The sequence below is a fragment of the Oryzias melastigma genome, linkage group LG16 (genome assembly GCF_002922805.2).
Source record: "Oryzias melastigma strain HK-1 linkage group LG16, ASM292280v2, whole genome shotgun sequence".
NCBI lineage: Eukaryota > Metazoa > Chordata > Actinopteri > Beloniformes > Adrianichthyidae > Oryzias > Oryzias melastigma.
In genome coordinates this window covers 28,570,173-28,587,363 of record NC_050527.1, presented here as the reverse complement: position 1 = coordinate 28,587,363, position 17,191 = coordinate 28,570,173, and the positions used below count along the sequence as shown (strand labels likewise).

Genomic DNA, 17,191 nt, shown 5'->3' with positions numbered 1-17,191 from the left:
AATTGAGAGGAGTCATTCAGCTGTTAGCGATTAGCTGTTTCTGTAAACGTCGTCTGAGACATTTGACTTAATCACCACAAACAAATCTGTGTCTTAGTTCAGACCTGCAATGTTGAGAAACAAACCCAGAACGGTCTGGAGCTAAATGGGGGTCAATATTATTTGAATGGCAAATAAAACATCGTGAAAACAAATATTTGTTTGGCCAAAAAAAAAGTAAAATCTCCAAAACTTTTTGCGATTCTAACATGAACGTAATTATTTTCAGCTTCAAATATTCAGTTATTTAGGTTTCAAAACTCAAACTTTCCATTTCAAACCTTTTTTTTCTGTTTCTTTAAGTTTTGAAACTGAAATTTTCAGATTTGAAAATGAAAAAGAAAAGAGTTGAAAGTGAAATAAAAATTTGAAATTTTGAGTTTTGACCTCTAAAAAACAGAACATTTAAAGCTGTAAATAATGAGGTTAACATTTTACTTTTTTTTTTTCAATTTGTTTTATTTGGGTTTCAAATCATATTGGCCCCAATGTAGCTCCATAGAACAGCAGCAGAAAAACAACAAATACGAAGAAATCCGACGTCTGTTTCTGTAAAACGCTCTCGCACAGCCGTATGAGCCGGTTTCTGTGATTATGATTGATAGTGAATCATTTAAATGTCCCTTTAAAGCCCTGTTGTGTTCACATTTCTCACAGAAAACTTTTCTTTTATGGCTCCTCGTTAAAGTGTCTTTAGGCAAAAGTGAAGCAGATTTCTTTCTTATATATCAGGATATCTGAAACATCAAGAAAATAACGATTTATGTCAGTTTTTCACTCTAAAAAGTGGTTTCTGTCAGCAGATCTTCCAGCTTCCTGACGTTTTTCTGACTGAAGCTGGCTTTAGTCGCTGCCAGGGCTCGCCATGTCCCCCATCAACAGCACAGATCTGCAGGCGCTCCTGCTCTCCTTCCTGCACCACTGCTTCAACAGCACCAGCCTCCACGCTCACAACTACACCACCCAGCATGCCGTGCAGGCCGGAGGCGGAGCCCGGGCCCAGTCTCAGGGCGTCGTGTACGTGTTCCTGGTGGTGGGCATGTTCAGCTTCTGCACCTTCGGCATCATGCTCAGCTACATCCGCTCCAAGAAGCTGGAGAGCTCCCAGGACCCGTACCACCAGTACATCGCACACGACTGGAGCGCCGTGGCGGCGCCCAGCCGGGTCGTGGCTGAGGCCCTGCACAGGGAGGCGAGCAGGGAGGGGGCCGTCGTCTTCTGCAACCCTGCAGCAGCTACAGGGGCGGAGCACGGCCTGGAGTGACCTGGAAACGTTGAAACGATGCGTCTGTGAGGGCGGCTTCACTCATCCAGCCCCTGAAACTTCACGCTTTCAGAAGCTGAACTTTCTCTGAAACGAGTCAAAGAAGCTTCAGCTCTGAAACAGACAGCCGACGCCTCTGAAGGCGAGGGATTCTGAAGACGACTTGTCTGAATTCCTTCTTCTAAAAGTGACGTTTTATAAAGAATATGTCGAACTAAATAAATTCAAATCGATTTTGTGTGGCCCACATGAGCTACCCCTCTTTGACCCTTCTGACCCCACCCCCACTGACTGAGCGGCTGCTACATCCTCCCCATTGACTGTAAAAATACTATTATTATTTTTATACAGTCTATGATCCTCCCCTCTACAGAGGGATTTTTGTGCCACCATATTGAAAGCAAAAGTCACAGTTTTGACATCAAAATTTTACAATTTGCAAACAAAATGTAAAGTGTTAAGAAAAAAACTACTTTGAAAATATTAAAATATTAAATATTTCCTTTCAAAAACGTATTTTTGCGTTTACAAACTTCATTTTTCTTTAAAAATATATTTTTACGATTCCAGCACAAACTTTGTTTGATGCGTAGTGCCTCATCACACTTTTGTCCTATCTTTGATTTTACGTTGAAAATCAGTTAAGAAATGAGCCCAATTTTTGTGGTTGATGTTGGGGGCGGCCGTGGTGCAGCGGTAGACTCCTGATTAGAAGTGAGCAGGTTCGACTCCCCCCCATGTGTCGAAGTGTCCTTGGGCAAGACACTGAACCCCGAATAGCCTCTGGTGGAGGTTGGCGCCAGTTGGTGGCAGTGGAGCCACCACCAGTGTGTGAATGTATGATTGGGTGAATGGGTCTGTGACTGTGAAGCGCTTTGGGCCCTCGGAGGAGGGTAGAAAGCGCTATACAGGTATACGCCATTTGATGTCTGCCTGTCCTCCACATAAACAGCAGCGTTCTGCTGCCATGAATCAATGCATAACGATCGCGCCTGTGCGCGCACGTCTCTGTCTGTAGCAGCGAATAGGCAAGAGCCAACCCAGTAATCAATGCACAAACGTATATATATATATATATATATATATATATCAATGCACAAACGTAACGCTGAGAGAAAATTTTGAACGAAAAATCAAAAGTAGTCCAAAAGCGAGATGAGGCACTACGGATCGAAAACGTTTGTGGTGCAATCCCAAAAGTATTTTTTTAAAGAAAAAAAAGTTTGCAAGTGCAAAAATAATTTTTGCAAGCAAAAAAAAGAAATATTGTATACTATTTAACACACGTTGTCATGGTAACGGCTTCACAGCTGTAGCTCGTTTTGAGAGAGGTGACCATCTTAGAGGGAAGTTTACCTCTTAGCGCTTGTTTTTGTCCAGATAATGAAGCAAAAGTTTATCAAAACAAACAAAGTCCAACGTCTAAATCAGAGACAGGTATCTCCAGGCCTCGAGGGCCGGATTCCTGCATGTTTTCCACCATACTCTGCTCTGGCATGTTCTAATTGGCTGGACACACCTGAACCAGGTAATAAGTTATGAGTTAGGATGATATCTGGAAATCATGCGGACACAGCGGCCCTCGAGGCCCGGAGTTACCATTCTCTGGTCTAAATAGCTCATTTCCTCTCCTGTGTTTCATTTCTTCTTCTGATTCTCTATGTCTTTTCTGCTTTATTCGTCTTTAAAATGGTCAAATTCACCCATAAAGGAAACTCTAAAATCACTGGAATGTCTTTTCTACCGTCCTACTGTTGTGATAAACTATAGATAAGTTATATCGACGTTTGAGTTATGGTATTAATAAGAGGTTCAATATTCTTTGGATTGCTCAGCAAAGTGTTCCTGCTGTTTTATGTGGTAAATGAGAGACTCTGGACTTTGATTTATTGTTTTGTTCATTTTATTTGTTCATGATGAAAAAAACACCCCTTGGTGATGTCAAAGTAGTTTGGAAGTATTTTATAACAATAAAAATAATAATAAGAAACTAAAAAGCCACCTTTTAGTTTTATTTAGATCTTTTCGATCCACAATGTCACAAACTTAAACAAAATACTTTTAATCTTAATTATTGGTGCATATTTATTTAAGAATATTGAAAAAATGTCACATTTTTACCAGATTTTCTTCACCATTGAAGTTCAAAGCAGCTAATAAGAAAACTGACGACTCAGCATTTAAACACAAATCTGAAGATGTGAGGAACTTTGTAATCAGTTTTAAATGTTGTAATTTCTAGTTGTGAGTGCTTAGACTGTATGTTGTATTTGTAAAGTTATATTTGAGTGTACATGAGAATACACAGCTGCTAGTTCACACAGTTACACACAAAATGTTTTGTAGGAGTAATACACAAATCCGGTGAGACTATTTTCTCTCTGCATTAGAGATTTTGGAAACGTTCTTTTATTTATGGTTCCTCAGGATGTCATCATGGTGTTTGTTCACTGTGTTTCTTTTCACGGCGTACTGGTGTAAATGTGGGAGAGTTCTGGAGTGTGTGGCTGGAGACGACCCGTGAAGACCGTCCCGTCCTTCAGGTGGACTGTGGGACAGAATCATCTTCGTATCTAAACTCCAGTCAAATGTTTCTATTTCATCGAACCAGAATAAAATGTCTGAATGATCAACAACATTTAGAAACACACAAGCAAAAACCTGGAAATGAAGTGGTTCATTACTACAAAATAAAAGCATTTTCATCCATCCTTTCGTCAGTTTTCAGTATTAAATCGTGTAATTCGATTCTACGTTTAAATGTGACACTTGTACTTATCTGTGGAACTTCTGACATTTCAGTTTCATTCATCATTTATCAAAGTAACTTTTGTTACTTTTAAATCACATTTATGGGTAGAAACTAGACTGAGTTGAGGTTGATTTTAAATGATAAATGTCTTTCTATTTCTGCAGAAGTTTCAGGTTTATTTCCCTCAGATAAATATATATTTTTGAAGGATATAAAGGAATGTGAGAACAGGAAGATGTTGAGTGATAATCAGTCTGTGTAAAATAAAAGGACTTCTACCTGAAGCAAAAACTGTTCAAGAGAAGAAAAAATGGAGTCAAAGCGCCTCAGATGAAAGACAAATGAATGAATAAACAAGGATCCGATTTCCAAGAAAAATGATTTATTTACATTAAATAGATCTCAGTGTTATTCTGCTGTTATTCGTTTGTGTTTTTGTTACTCCTGTCATCCTGGAGTTCTGATCAGAACCAGAACCGACTCTGGGGTTCTGGGTTTCCATGTCAGTGTGAAACCAAACTCTTGACCCACGCCAGGAGTCCCTGTTTTCTGCTGGCTTTGATCCTCACGGCGGCGTTGGCTCTTTTCTTCTCCTCCTTCCTCCTCTGCCGCTCCTTCTCCGCCTCCTCCTGCCGCTCCAGCCGGCGCTGCTGCGCTCCTTTGGCGGCCCGCTCCAGCTCTCGGGTCAGGCTGAAGTGGACCATCTGCATGTTGAGCATGGGCACGATGAGGTTGTAGTTGTCCACCAGCTTGTTCAGCTGCAGCAGCTGCTCCTGCGCAGACGCACACAGCTGCTCCCACTGCGTCTGCTCGGCGGGGGTCATCTGCTCGCCGAGCCGGGCCCGCCCCTCCAGCAGGTGGGCTCGGATCCGGGCGGCGCTCTCGCGGATGTCCCGCTGTGTGACGACCCACGGCGGCTGGTAGCCGTTGTCGATGAGGATGCGGTTGAGGTTGTGGGTCATAGGGTCGGCGTACGGGTTGTGTGCAAACTTACTGAGCGGTTTCCCGGCGCCGCTCAGGTTCCGGAAGTCTCCGCGGGCCATGGACTCCTGGATCAGGTCTTCCACCAGCCGCTCCACCGCCTGGGTGATCTTGATCTTACGGCTGCGCTGCCGCGTGTCCCGCTCCACCAGCGCGCCGCCGCCCGCCGCCGCCCTCTCGTGCTCCCTCTGCCGGTAGCTCAGAACCTGCTCGGCCGCTCGGTCAACGCGGACCTGCCGGTACTGACGCTCCCGCTGGCTGGGGGTGCCCGAGCCCACGCCGTCGAAGCTGAGGTAGTGTCTGTGCTGAAGCGCCGCTCCTCTGGACTTACCTTCGTCCTCCTCTTCCTCCTCCGCCTCCTTCTGTCTGACCTTGCTCTGATGGGTCAGCACGGCCCGGTACGCCTCCTCCACCTGCGCGAACAGCACGCCGTCGGCCGTGGCGGAGCCGGAGTCTGGGTGGTAGAGCTTGGCGAGGCGCAGGTAGGCCTGCCTCACCTGAGCGGGGGTGTTGCCCTCCTCGGGCAGCTGCAGGAGGCGGTAGCTCTCCTTCAGGCTGCGGCTCCTCTGATGACCACCGCTGAGCCACCGGAGCGCCGGCGAGCGCCGCGGCGACAGGAGACAGCGGCGACTGACGCTGAGGCGGGAGGTCAGCAGCTGGACGGTGCAGCTCATCTGGAAGAGAAATAACGTTAATAAAGTCGATGCAGTTTTTATCTCTTTTGATAATATCTGAAGATGTAAAGATGTTTCTTGCCATGATGAAGGTATGGTATTCTTATGGAGAGAAAAATATTGAAAGTTATTTAAGGTTTAAGTTGATTTATTCTGGAATAATATTCCTGCCTTTTTATTATTCATAATAATGTTAAAAAGTTACAGTTTTAAAGTTTTAAAAATTGGCATTCTGCAGCTTTTTGGACTATTTTGGCATTTTCCAAGATTTAAGCTACATGCCAGCTGTTGTGACTAATTTAGACTTTTTTCAGTTTTTTAAGCTATTTTGACATTTAGCTATTTCTTCAGCTTCTTCAACGTTTTCCACTATTAGCTTCAGGGTTTTCAGCTTCAGCATCTTCAGCTATCAGCACTAGCATCTTCAGCGGCCAAATTCAGCTTCCAGCATTCACACTAGCATTATCACAGGTAATGCTATATATCTAGTTCATAATTATGCTAAAAAGTTATGGTTTAAAGTTTTAAAAAATGTAGTTTTAGAGTGTTCAATAAATGTTTATCCTTTAGCCCGTAACCTAAGGCGTGTTTTGGATTTTGGTCCCTTGTTCGATTGAGGTCGACTGTCCTGCTATAAGTGAGGAAGAATAAGCAAATATATGAAAATGAAGTTGTAAAATTTTACCAGAAAAAATGTGTGCATTTCTGCTTCAAAAATGTTATTTTCAAGGAAATAGTTTTTCTTTTTCAAATATTAAATCTAAGATTTAGTTTAACATTTTTTTTCCACCAATACAATCAAACATAACCTGTTTAATTCAGAGAAACAGGATGAAAATCAGGAATCCCAATGAATCTAATTTTTGATTTTGTAAAAGTACTGCTTTATTTTAATTAAATTACAACTTTATTTTGAAAAACGTTTTCCATGTAAAATTGGGATTTTTAAAATCATAATTTTACGAATTTATTCTCATATATGTACTTTTCTTTAATAAATCTTTGTTTACAGTAGTGGAAACATTCTGTTAATAAATCTCTCTCTTCCATTCATCATTTGTTCATTATTGTATTACTTCTGCCTGACTTTCACTGTCAAAACCAAGAAGTTGCATATCCACCCCGCTGAGTTTATTTACCCATAGACGTGTTTATGTAAGATCGAAACATAAAAGCATTTCCGGTTAGGCTAACGTCGGAACCGGCACCCCGAAAGCGGTTTAACGACAGGGTTAAAGCACCGTTAGAACGTCCGTTCACCTTCGGGGACAGGCGCGAGAACGGTCGCCGTGAATCCGTCACGAGACTCACTTTCTGCGGTCAAGCGGCGGCGGAAGGACTCAGCGTCAGCGAGCGGCTACTGCAGCTAGCACTTCCGCTACTTCCGGTCACAGCTGCCGCGCGCTCGCGCGCTTTTTTGAATAAAACTTTATTGCTCGATGTAGGCTAAAGACATCCATTTGTCATTTCTTTGTGGAATATTTTTGTCGTTTCTACCAAATGTGTCCAGCTGTGTTGAAAATGTCAAAAACAAATTGAAAATTTGAGCAAATAAGCACATTTTTTGTTATAAAGTCTTTAGTTTGTGTAACTTTTCTCATCCACACCCTGAGTTTTGAGGAAAGAACAATCAATGGAATGCAATATTGTATAACTGTAATCAATATAATAAATATTATACTATTTTTACATAATATATATAATATATTTTGTAATATATTCATATTATAATAATACTAATAAAACCTATATTGAAAAATGTGCTTTGTTAAGATTACAGTTATTTGTCGTTTTCTGTCAAATATCCAAATGTTTGTCTGCAGCTGGGCCCCTCTCCAAATATGTGCTTTTCTCTTTCAGGCTGATGGACAAAGTAATGAAAATGTTTTTGTAAATCACACTTTTGTTACTTCGTTTTAGAGTAATTTGCAGACGCCCCTCACAAAAATGTTTGGAAATATTATATTCACAGTAGAAAGTGGTTAGAAAAGGTCCCATTACTCAAGATTTGAAAGAAACAGAGTTAAAAAAAAACTAATTTTTTTTCTGTAAAGATAAATAAAAAAGGAGTAATCTGAAATTACCAAAACAGTAAGACTATTTAGAATCTATAAATGTATTACTTCCAACTAGCAGACCTCCACGTTGTTGTATTTGGTTCTAAGTGGTTTATAATTTTTTGTGTTTTCACAAGACAGTTTTGTTTGAGGAAAATGTACAAGTTTCTGTCATAAGCAATTTTACTGCACTTAATTTGTTCATTTTTTTGGTGAAAAATAACTCATCAGTACAAATTAATTTAAACAAATTCTATTTGAATAACTTTTTCGGTGTAGAGCCCTTTTTCAGGAGGTCTCTGGACCTGACAGAAGGAGCGAGTCTGGAGTAGTCAGACTCTGAGGTGGTCGAGAACCATCCATGTTTATAAAACCAATTCCTGATTTTGGTTCCTCAGAAGATTCTGGTGAGAAAGAAAGCTCAGAACAAAGACAAAAACACTGACTTCAATAAAATGGAAGAAAAAGGCCAGCACTTTAAAGTACATTAAAAAGTTATTTGTCAAAGTAAAGAGACTGTATATGAAGTATTCAGGTCTTAGGGTATAAAAGCAGCATCAAAACCACCTCTTGGAAACAGCTGATTTGTGAAAGATTAACGGTCTCCAAATAATGAAGTTAATTCAGTCGCCATATTTTTTGTAATACAGACGGCGCCATGTTGAAGCCAGAGGTCTTCAGTAAGGAGGGATTGGTCCAAGTCAGGCTGTCATTCTTTTGTGGCAACCACTCTCTCCAATCAGGAGAGAGCTTGTTGGAAGGCCACACCTCTTTCACTGGAAAGTACATCTCTGTCAAAGAATTTAAATATTTTTGGTCATAGGGGCCGGCTTTTACTGAGGCATCTGATTGGTCAGTTTATAACTTGAATAACTGAGTAACAGCTGATTATATCTCCAGAGAAGTCTAAGGGGGTTTGGCTTCTTGGAGCCACTTCCTGTTTGTAACACCAAGGGGGCGGAGTTACTCTGTCAGTGTTATCAATCTTGAAATGAAGCCCAACACAAAGTGCTTAAACCTGCTGTGCCTTCTAACGGAGATTCATGTCTGCTCATTTGTTTAATTAAAAGAAAAAATCATTGTTTCAGTAAACCAGTTATTTATTTTTGTTTCACAGCTGATGAGCGTGTCAAGACGGGGTTTGATGGAGAGAGCTGATTCGCTGTGGGGACTCCTCACATTGTTCCCTCCGTAAACAAAGACAAAATCAGCCACCAATAACAATATTTTATTCCTTTTCTTCAAAAACATGTTTAACTGTTTCCTTCAAGGTCTTCAACGAGGTGTTTCTGCTGCTTCTTTAGGATGTCGTAGAAGATGTCTTTGTGGGCGGGGCTTGCCCTCAGGTGAATCAGGAGCTCCCGCATCTTAGCTTGAGGGGTGGGCATCGATCTGATGGAGTTATAGGCTTCATGCTGGAGGACTTCTTTCTGGAGAAGCAGATCTAAGATCGGTTCAACGCAGGTGACTCTGTCGATCAGCTCGCTGAAGTGTTTGTCCACAAAGTGTTGTTCTGCAGAAGAAGGAAGATTTTAGTGACTCCGTCGACATGCTCTTGGTTAAACTCAGACTTAAAAGGAAGTTTTGGTTTTCTCAGATGGTTTCTTTCTTTCGTTTACATGGTTCTCTGCTCGGGATGCAGGAACCACTGGGACGCCTTTTAGTTCAGCTCCTTCCACATCAAGATGATAAATCTGATTTCCTGCACTCCTGATTTGACTTATTTTGGGTTCCTGAAAACAAAACCTGACAACTTCCCTTTGAAATTACGCTAAAGAATACAAAAAAAACTGACATTTTGGAATCTCATTTGGTGTATTAATCATGATCTCATATGTCTACATAAACTTAACCAAACGTTAGTCTACATGTAGAGAAACATACAGAAACGGTTTTCCTTTCACAGAGCTGAGAGCTACACCTCAGTGTTTTCACTCCACCACATACATTTGAAGAAACTCTGAACTGGATATAAAAGTGCTAAATAAAGGCAAATTAAAAAAAATTAAAACAGTTCTTAAATTTATATAAATTAACATATTTATTCTGAATTAAATAATATTGAACAAACTAGTATAGTAGATAAAAGAGCGGAGCTGACCTGAACCAGAAGGTGAAGACTCCGCCTCCTTCACTGAAAATGACAGAAACAGAGTTAGATTCTGGAAAACACTTTGGGTGGAACAGAGCTGTAACTATTCTTTTCAACTATTCAACTCATATATCTTTAACTTTGAAATCATTTACTTTTCTTTCATTCTTTGTTATTTATTATATTTAGTTATCTCTGCTTCTGTTTGGTGAAGTGCAATTCATGTGTTGTTCATCTTTCCTATTTCAGATTCCAGGTGGATTGTCTGTGCTCCTGCTCTTGGCCGTGGACCTCGTCTCTGGCTCTTCTTGGCCGTGGACCTCGCCTCTGGCTCTTCTTGGCCGTGGACCTCGTCTCTGGCTCTTCTTGGCCGTGGACCTCGCCTCTGGCTCATCTTAGGGGCCTCGCTCCCACTCGTCCCCCAATCCTATCTGAACTCTATTCAGATACGTAGTTGTAGAGTTAGATAAGCTAATCTTTCTTTAACAGTCCTGGTAAATCGCCTGTCCGTCCTGGGAGAGGATCTCTCCCTCATATGGGCACGAGGGAGAGATCACACATCCCCTGTTTCTTCTTTTTTTCCTGAATTATTTTTTTTCAAGGATTTTTTTTCCTTACCAGAGAGGAGGGTCTAAGGGCAGGGGCGTCAAACTCAATAACACAGGGAGCCAAAATCCAAAGCACACCTTAGCCAAACACAATAAACATTTATTGAAGACACTAAAACTAATATTTTACAGCTTTAAAAATGTTACGTTTTAATGCGGACCGAACCTCGGGACGCAGACGGTAGTGGTACCATAATATGGTAGCCTAACCCTAGCCTGGTCTGCATCTGGTACCGTTTCCGGTACCAATTGTCCAGTTCTGAGTTTAGGTTAGGATACCGGTGCAGTCCACGTCCCAGTACCAGACCGGTACCGGTTTACCCTGAGCTTGGGGAGACTTGATTTAACTAGACGTTGAAAAACGAAGAGTTGTGTAAATTTTTTAAAGGGGAGGGCCCTTAACCATCCGTCAATATGTAACGACTTGGGAATGATAGAGGGTTGCAACCAGCACAAGACAACAAAAATACAAAATGATCTTGAGGGCCGGATGTCATCACCCAGGGGCCGGATCCGGCCCCCGGGCCTTAACTTTGACACATGTGCTCTAAGAGCAGCAATACTCAGTTTAGATCTTTATGCTTTATGACCGTCCTTCTGCTTCTGCAGAAGCCCAATGAGGAAACTGTTTTGAGATATTGGGCTATATAAATAAAACTGAACTGAGTTGAATAATCTGCGGTTCCAGATCCGATTCACAGTCGATATTGGTTTCGCTTTGAACAATTTGATTGTATCCGATTCTCTGACTTAAAATGGATCTTGATCCCAAATTCAACAGCGCGGTTAAGTTAGTTTCATATTAAAATACCCAAATTGTTTTGCTGACTGCTGATAACACAATAAACATTTCACATGACTCGTTTTCATTATTCACGATCCACATAACGAGCAGACCACCGGAAACGCCGCTTCAACGAAAGCTGCGCCTGAGCTGTTGCTGGAAGTAAGGGACCGTCAACAAAGTGCAAGTGGGAGTTTTACGTAAAACCTCTAACTGGAAATGCTTAATTAAAATAAAACCAGTGGGAGCAACCTTTCTCTGATTTACACAGAAAAAGCTATCACAGAAAGAAGGGTTGTGAAAGTTGCTCCATTTCCTCCTCTATTGAATAGAGGTGGTTCCACGTTTCTCTGATTTACAGAGAAAAAGCTATTAGAAAAAGAAGTGATTTGATTCTAAATTACATAACTTGGAGGATTGTTGGTTGTTTTTTGGGATTTTTTTCATTCAGCTGTTATTATACAAATTGTATTGAAGTCATGTGATTATTCACTATAACTAAAACATTTGTGATAGTTGGCTAATGACTAACAATCCCTTTACTTTATTCTAGAAGTAAATGATCAGAAACAGAATGTTATAATGCTTGGATCTGGGATTGTTTTATTAAGTCAAATCCAGCAGGTTTTTTTTTTTTTAAATAAGCATTTCCAGTTAGAAGTTTTATGTAAAACCCCCACTAGCACTTTGTTGACGGTCCCTTACTTCCAGCAGCAGCTCTCGGGGAAGCGGCGTTTCCGGTGGTCTGCTCGTTACGTGGATCGTGAATAATGAAAACGAGTTATGTGAAATGTTTGTTGTGTCAGCAGTCAGCAAAAACCATTTAGGTATTTTAATATGAAACTAACTTAACCGCGCTGTGGAATTTGGGATCAAGATCCATTTTAAGTCAGAGAATCGGATCGTTCAAATTGAACCAACATCGACGATGAATCATATGTCAGTCAAAGATTATGATATGAATCGAATCGTTGACGTGAATCGCTACAGCTCTGGTTTGGGGCGCGCGGCGCCTCGTTCAGCGGGAAAGAGAAAATGAAAGAAACTGAAAGTATCCGAGAGTCTTCCTCTGACGTTTTCGTTTCTAATGTTTTCTTCGATGTCCGCGGATACTTCGGTCATCGTGAAGAACAAACTCTCGGATCCATTCTGTCTCTCACTTCGTTTTCCTTTCATTTTTGCGCACAGACTCGTCTGCTTCTGCGCCAAACCATCAAAGCGGAACGTCTTACGCTGCTGCGCCTCCTCGGAGCAGCCGATCCCCCTGAGGATCTCCGCGGCCACCGAAAGAACCTTCTTCTCCGTGAAGGTGGAGACCATCACATCTGCGACCACCAGGAAGCCCTTCCCGTCCACGCGGGCGCGCCTGACGCGCGGCTCCTGCCGGCGGTCCACCAGGTCCTGGACGAACTTCTGGAAGTTTGTCTCGGTCAGGTCCTCCAGCGTGTCCGCCAGAATCTTCTTGTGGGTCCTGGAGCCCATTTCCCGTCAGAACCCCAGACGGAGCTGGACAGATGCTCGGCAGAGGAATGAGGAAGAGGAAGAAGACGACTGACGGAGAAAAGAGGCGCAAACAGGAGCGGATTCACAGATTTGGGGGCCCAGGGCCAATCAACGACGACTTTGAACCTCGTAAATGTACACGTTTATTTTCTGGTAAATGTATTAAAGTGGAAGTGAGCTCCAGTGAATGAACACCGTGAGCGGAAGCAGACCGACTAAACTGTGAACAGCCTCTGAGATTTCATCAGGTAAACTAAAGGTTTAAAGATGTTTGGAAGTTTCTTTGTTTGATTTACAGTTTATTCATGTTTTATTCATTGATGGGGGTTTGTAGGATCTCTGCAGATCCTGTTGATGAAGCAGATGTTCACTTCCAGACATTTCTTCCTCCTTCACAGACCAGATCTCCTCCAACTCTGTGATCCTTCCGTCTGAAAAGGACCAGTTTTCTGAATTTTCCGTGTTCTTGTGCTAACATAACAGATTTTTGTCATTCCTCGTGGTCGTGTTGTGTGGAGGCGGGACGTTTCATTTGGAGAAGGGGGCGTCCGGAGCTTTTTTACGTTGTCCTTTGGTTTCTGCTCATCTTCAGAGACATGATGGAAGGTGGTGAAAGGGATTCTGGGTATGTGAATGAAAAAGCACAATAAAGTGATGGTCCTGTGGACATGTTTCTCTGAGCTCTTATTTACACATGAAACTCTCGACACGAACCCGGAAATGATTTGATTTTGAATCGCCAAAAGGTTCAGAATGTCTTTTTTAACACGATCTGGAAATAAATCTTCACAAGATTCTCCACGTCTTCATCTTCGAGCACGACTCTGACAAACAGACAACTTCGGTTCTTTTCTCATTAATTTAAGACTTTTAATCTCGTAAATTTACAAGATTAAAAGTCATAAATACACGACTTTATTCTTGTAAATATAAGAGATTCAAAGTCGTAATTTTTTTATTTATGTTTTTATTAAATTCTTTATAAAGTGGCCGTAATACTCCGTCATACAAAGAAACCCGATACCTGTTTTTAACCAGGTGACAGGGCAGGCCACGCCCCTTCCACTTCAACGCAGGGAACAAAAAAATCTGTCAGTCAAATGTTTTGAACGTTGGGTGGGGCCAGCAGACTCCACCTACCTTTATTGAGGCATCTGATTGGTCAGTTTATAACTTGAATAACTTGAACTACAGAAAAAAATCATGAAAAAAATGAAGATTCTAAAGAAAATGTTAAAAATGTATCAGATTAAGAATGTTTTTCTGACCAATAGAATGACTGCTGGTTTCTCTGTAGAAGTCTTTTGGCGTCTTGGAACCAGCAGGTACTTCCTGTTTGGACCATCAGGGGGGAGAGGCCACTCAGTCCAGTTCTCTTATACAGTCAACAGCTGCTCCTCTGACCTTTACCTGGTTTCCTCATAAGAAATATTTGATCTTTTTTTTGCTTCTTCTCCTTTGAACTGAAGACGTTTTCTTCCCAGAAATAACCTTCAAACTTTCATCAGTCTTTCATCAAGATCTTTTGTTAAACTAGAATGTTTTAGTTCACTAGTTTGACATCTTTCCTTAATGTGATTTTTTGTTGATTTATTTGAAGAATTATTAACATTTGATTCAGAGCTGAATAAAAACATGAATTTAATAATATATCTGTCTTTAAAGATAATAATACTTTTATAGAATGCAATTAATTTCTAATACATTAGTGTCAATCAGTATTTACATTACGCTGTAGAAACGTTTTTCATGACTACATTTGAGTACGGAGTGAGGGTCACAACCACGGATACACTCTGCTAAAAACATTTAGGAGGTTAAACAAATCAACAATTACAACTAATGTTTCAGGTTAAAACAGTTCTGGAGGAAATAACTCAAGTTAACTTAGTTTAGTTTAGCAACTTTAGCTACTGTTGATGTTTTATGACTGACTTTATGTTTTGGTGTGAATCCCATGAAGACGATCGAATTGTGATAAAACTGAAGTTAATTCCAAACCTCTTTGTCTACATTCGTCTTTTCTACTTCCTAATTCAGAATCCTTCATCTCTAAGAACGTGTTGAGCCGCCGCCTGTGTTGAGGTTCTGGCTCCTCTCTTTGATTCTTCTTCACGAGTGAGAATCTCGTGAGATTTTATTTATCCCAATTTATTTCTTCACAGGGGAAAAGCCGCGAGACAACCGCTCATTTAAAGTTTACCCACGAGAGACTCGTTCAGACTCGTGGATTTAATGGACTCCTCGTTTCTATATTTACCCGCGATTGAGGAAAAGACTCGTGCATCTGGTCTAATGTGGTTTACTAATTATCACTCTTAGAAACCCTCGATTAGGATTTTAAACGGCACACGAGATGAATCCATCGCAGGTCCGCCTAACCGACTATTGTGTTCATTTGCTACGGAATAGAGAGCATAGGAGACAGTCTCCTGAAAGTTCTTTCCTGTCTGACAGGATCTATTCTTTTCACATGATACACGTATTCCTTGGACTCAAAAGAGAAGATGTTTGTATTATTCTATGTCTCTCAGGCTTACGGCTCTGGGGCTTACCTGATCGTCGTGAGGTTGTCTTCAGTGTCAGAGGTCAGATGGGTAAGAGAAGAGAAATATATTTGGGTATGTCAACCTGTTTATTTAAGACAAAAGACTAAATAGAGACGTGATGTTTTTCCCTTTATCTACTCGTGGGTGGATGTGGAGGTCTATCTACTTCTCTTTCGGGTTTTCTATTTTATTATTTTATTTGTCTAGAAGGGTTATTTTTTCTCCCGCTGATACGGATCAGAGTAAAACTGTCAGAGATCCACTCGAGGTGGGGCAGAGAGAAGTCAAGAGAGGTCCTGTCCCACCCAAGTGGAGGAGAGGTCCTGTCCCACATTCATACGGTTCCTGAATGCAGCGTCATGTTTGTTTTCATCTCATTTTCATGTTTTTGCTGTTTTTTGTTGATGTTTTTGTTTATTATTCAATGTTTTCTGCTTTAACAAACATGTCACGGTTTCCTTCGAGTATTTAACTCCTCTCCAGTCTGGAGACGAGGTCGCGGTGCTGCTCCCTCAGGACGGACAGGAAGACGTTCTTCTTGCTCTGGTCCTGCAGGTCCTCAGAGAGGAGCGCGCTCAGCTTCTTCCTCCTGGTCGGCAGAGCTTTGATGCTTCTGTCTCTCTCTGGCGAGATGACGCCTTCGTTCAGAAGCGCTTTGAAAAGGGCTTCCATGAACGTCACTTCCTCAATCAGCTCCGCTCGGAATTTATCCACGAAGTGCTTTCCTGAGGAAACATGAAAGAAATCAAAAGATAGAAGAAACTTCCTGACAAGTTCAGAGCAGTTTGTTTTCACACCCAAAACTTGGAAATGATTATTTCTGTCAAACTCTTTATTTATTTAACACAAACAGATCAGAAGATTTCAAGAAGGAAAAACAGACAAACCAAAAACGTCTGAAATCATAAATATATATATATGAAAACTCCACTATCTGGAACCGTTTCCTGCACCACTGAACTGAACCTTTTCCCAGCATGCATTGCACTTATACAGCAATAACAGTAAAAGGAGACAAAGCAGGTGATCCAACATTAATGAAGTGAAATCCAGACTCCATGACCACACAGAGGACGGTGGACTCAAAGAAGACTGAGGACGACAGACGAGACCAGGAGAGACCGAGACCACCACGAGAACCCAGCATGAAACAAGACAACCGAGAACACAAACCTCACAATATCTCAGTTTAGTGACAAACATTGAGGAGAAAACATTTGAACTTCTTACCGGGGACGACGGGTTCTGGTGCTGCAACACAGAACCAGCATTAGGTCAACAACAGGAAGTGACCGAACAGGAAGTCTTTGACATCTAAATTGATGTGTTTGTTCAATTTGTTATCAGTTATAAATGTGGAACACAACGCTTTTATTCTCTTGATTTTATTTTAACAGCCTCTTTTTATTTTATTGCTATTTTAGGTTGGTATTATTATTATTATTTTAATTATTTAGGTTATTGTTTATTTTTCTTAGAATTTGATCCAGCTGTTACTTGTGAGATTTTATTCTTCTTTATGTTTTGGATTTCTATGTTCATAATAAAATATGTCAGAATTCCCCCTAATCACTTTATAATGCGTTCTCCATTTTCTAGTTCTGTCCGATTCTACTAATAACAAAATCGAGTCAACTAGAAATTCCCCAAGTCTATGAAAAAAACTAGTGTACATCACTAGATTAGCAAATATAGACCACAATGCATTGCAGTTGAACAAATTTGAACAAAAAAAACGTGTTTAAATGTAATTTTTGAATAAACCATCCACACTTTCATCTTCAGTCATAAATAAACGTCGTGAAATGCTGGTATTGAATCGATTTTACTTTGTGAAATGAGTGACGTCAGAAAAACGAAAGAAAAGTAGTGAGCATCGCGTCTGAAT

The 17,191-nt window shown here is 41.0% G+C and overlaps 3 protein-coding genes across 5 annotated transcripts; 1 reads left to right on the top strand and 2 right to left on the bottom strand.

Annotated features, from left to right (window-relative positions):
• The first annotated feature begins 814 nt into the window (after window positions 1-814).
• Window positions 815-1,612, top strand: LOC112136732 (potassium voltage-gated channel subfamily E member 2). The gene has a single exon (XM_024258615.2). The coding sequence runs from the start codon at window positions 905-907 to the stop codon at window positions 1,301-1,303; it is 399 nt and encodes a 132-aa protein (XP_024114383.1). The 5' UTR covers window positions 815-904; the 3' UTR covers window positions 1,304-1,612.
• A 2,803-nt stretch (window positions 1,613-4,415) lies between these two features.
• dnajc28 (DnaJ (Hsp40) homolog, subfamily C, member 28) lies at window positions 4,416-7,139 on the bottom strand. Of its 3 annotated transcripts, XM_024258222.2 has the most exons (3): window positions 6,971-7,116; window positions 5,534-5,710; window positions 4,416-5,449 (listed from the first exon to the last, which is right to left on the bottom strand). In XM_024258222.2, exons 2-3 carry the CDS (start codon window positions 5,708-5,710, stop codon window positions 4,559-4,561), a joined length of 1,068 nt encoding a protein of 355 aa, XP_024113990.1. In that variant the 5' UTR covers window positions 6,971-7,116; the 3' UTR covers window positions 4,416-4,558. The 3 variants fall into 3 exon arrangements, with proteins under 3 accessions (XP_024113990.1, XP_024113989.1, XP_024113988.1); XM_024258221.2 differs by having other exon boundaries at window positions 4,416-5,710; window positions 7,022-7,139; XM_024258220.2 differs by having other exon boundaries at window positions 4,416-5,710.
• Window positions 7,140-8,849: 1,710 nt separating this feature from the next.
• On the bottom strand, window positions 8,850-12,885 carry pycard (PYD and CARD domain containing). Its single transcript, XM_024258250.2, has 3 exons — window positions 12,484-12,885; window positions 9,869-9,901; window positions 8,850-9,280 (listed from the first exon to the last, which is right to left on the bottom strand). Exons 1-3 carry the CDS (start codon window positions 12,731-12,733, stop codon window positions 9,021-9,023), a joined length of 543 nt encoding a protein of 180 aa, XP_024114018.1. The 5' UTR covers window positions 12,734-12,885; the 3' UTR covers window positions 8,850-9,020.
• Window positions 12,886-17,191: the final 4,306 nt, after the last annotated feature.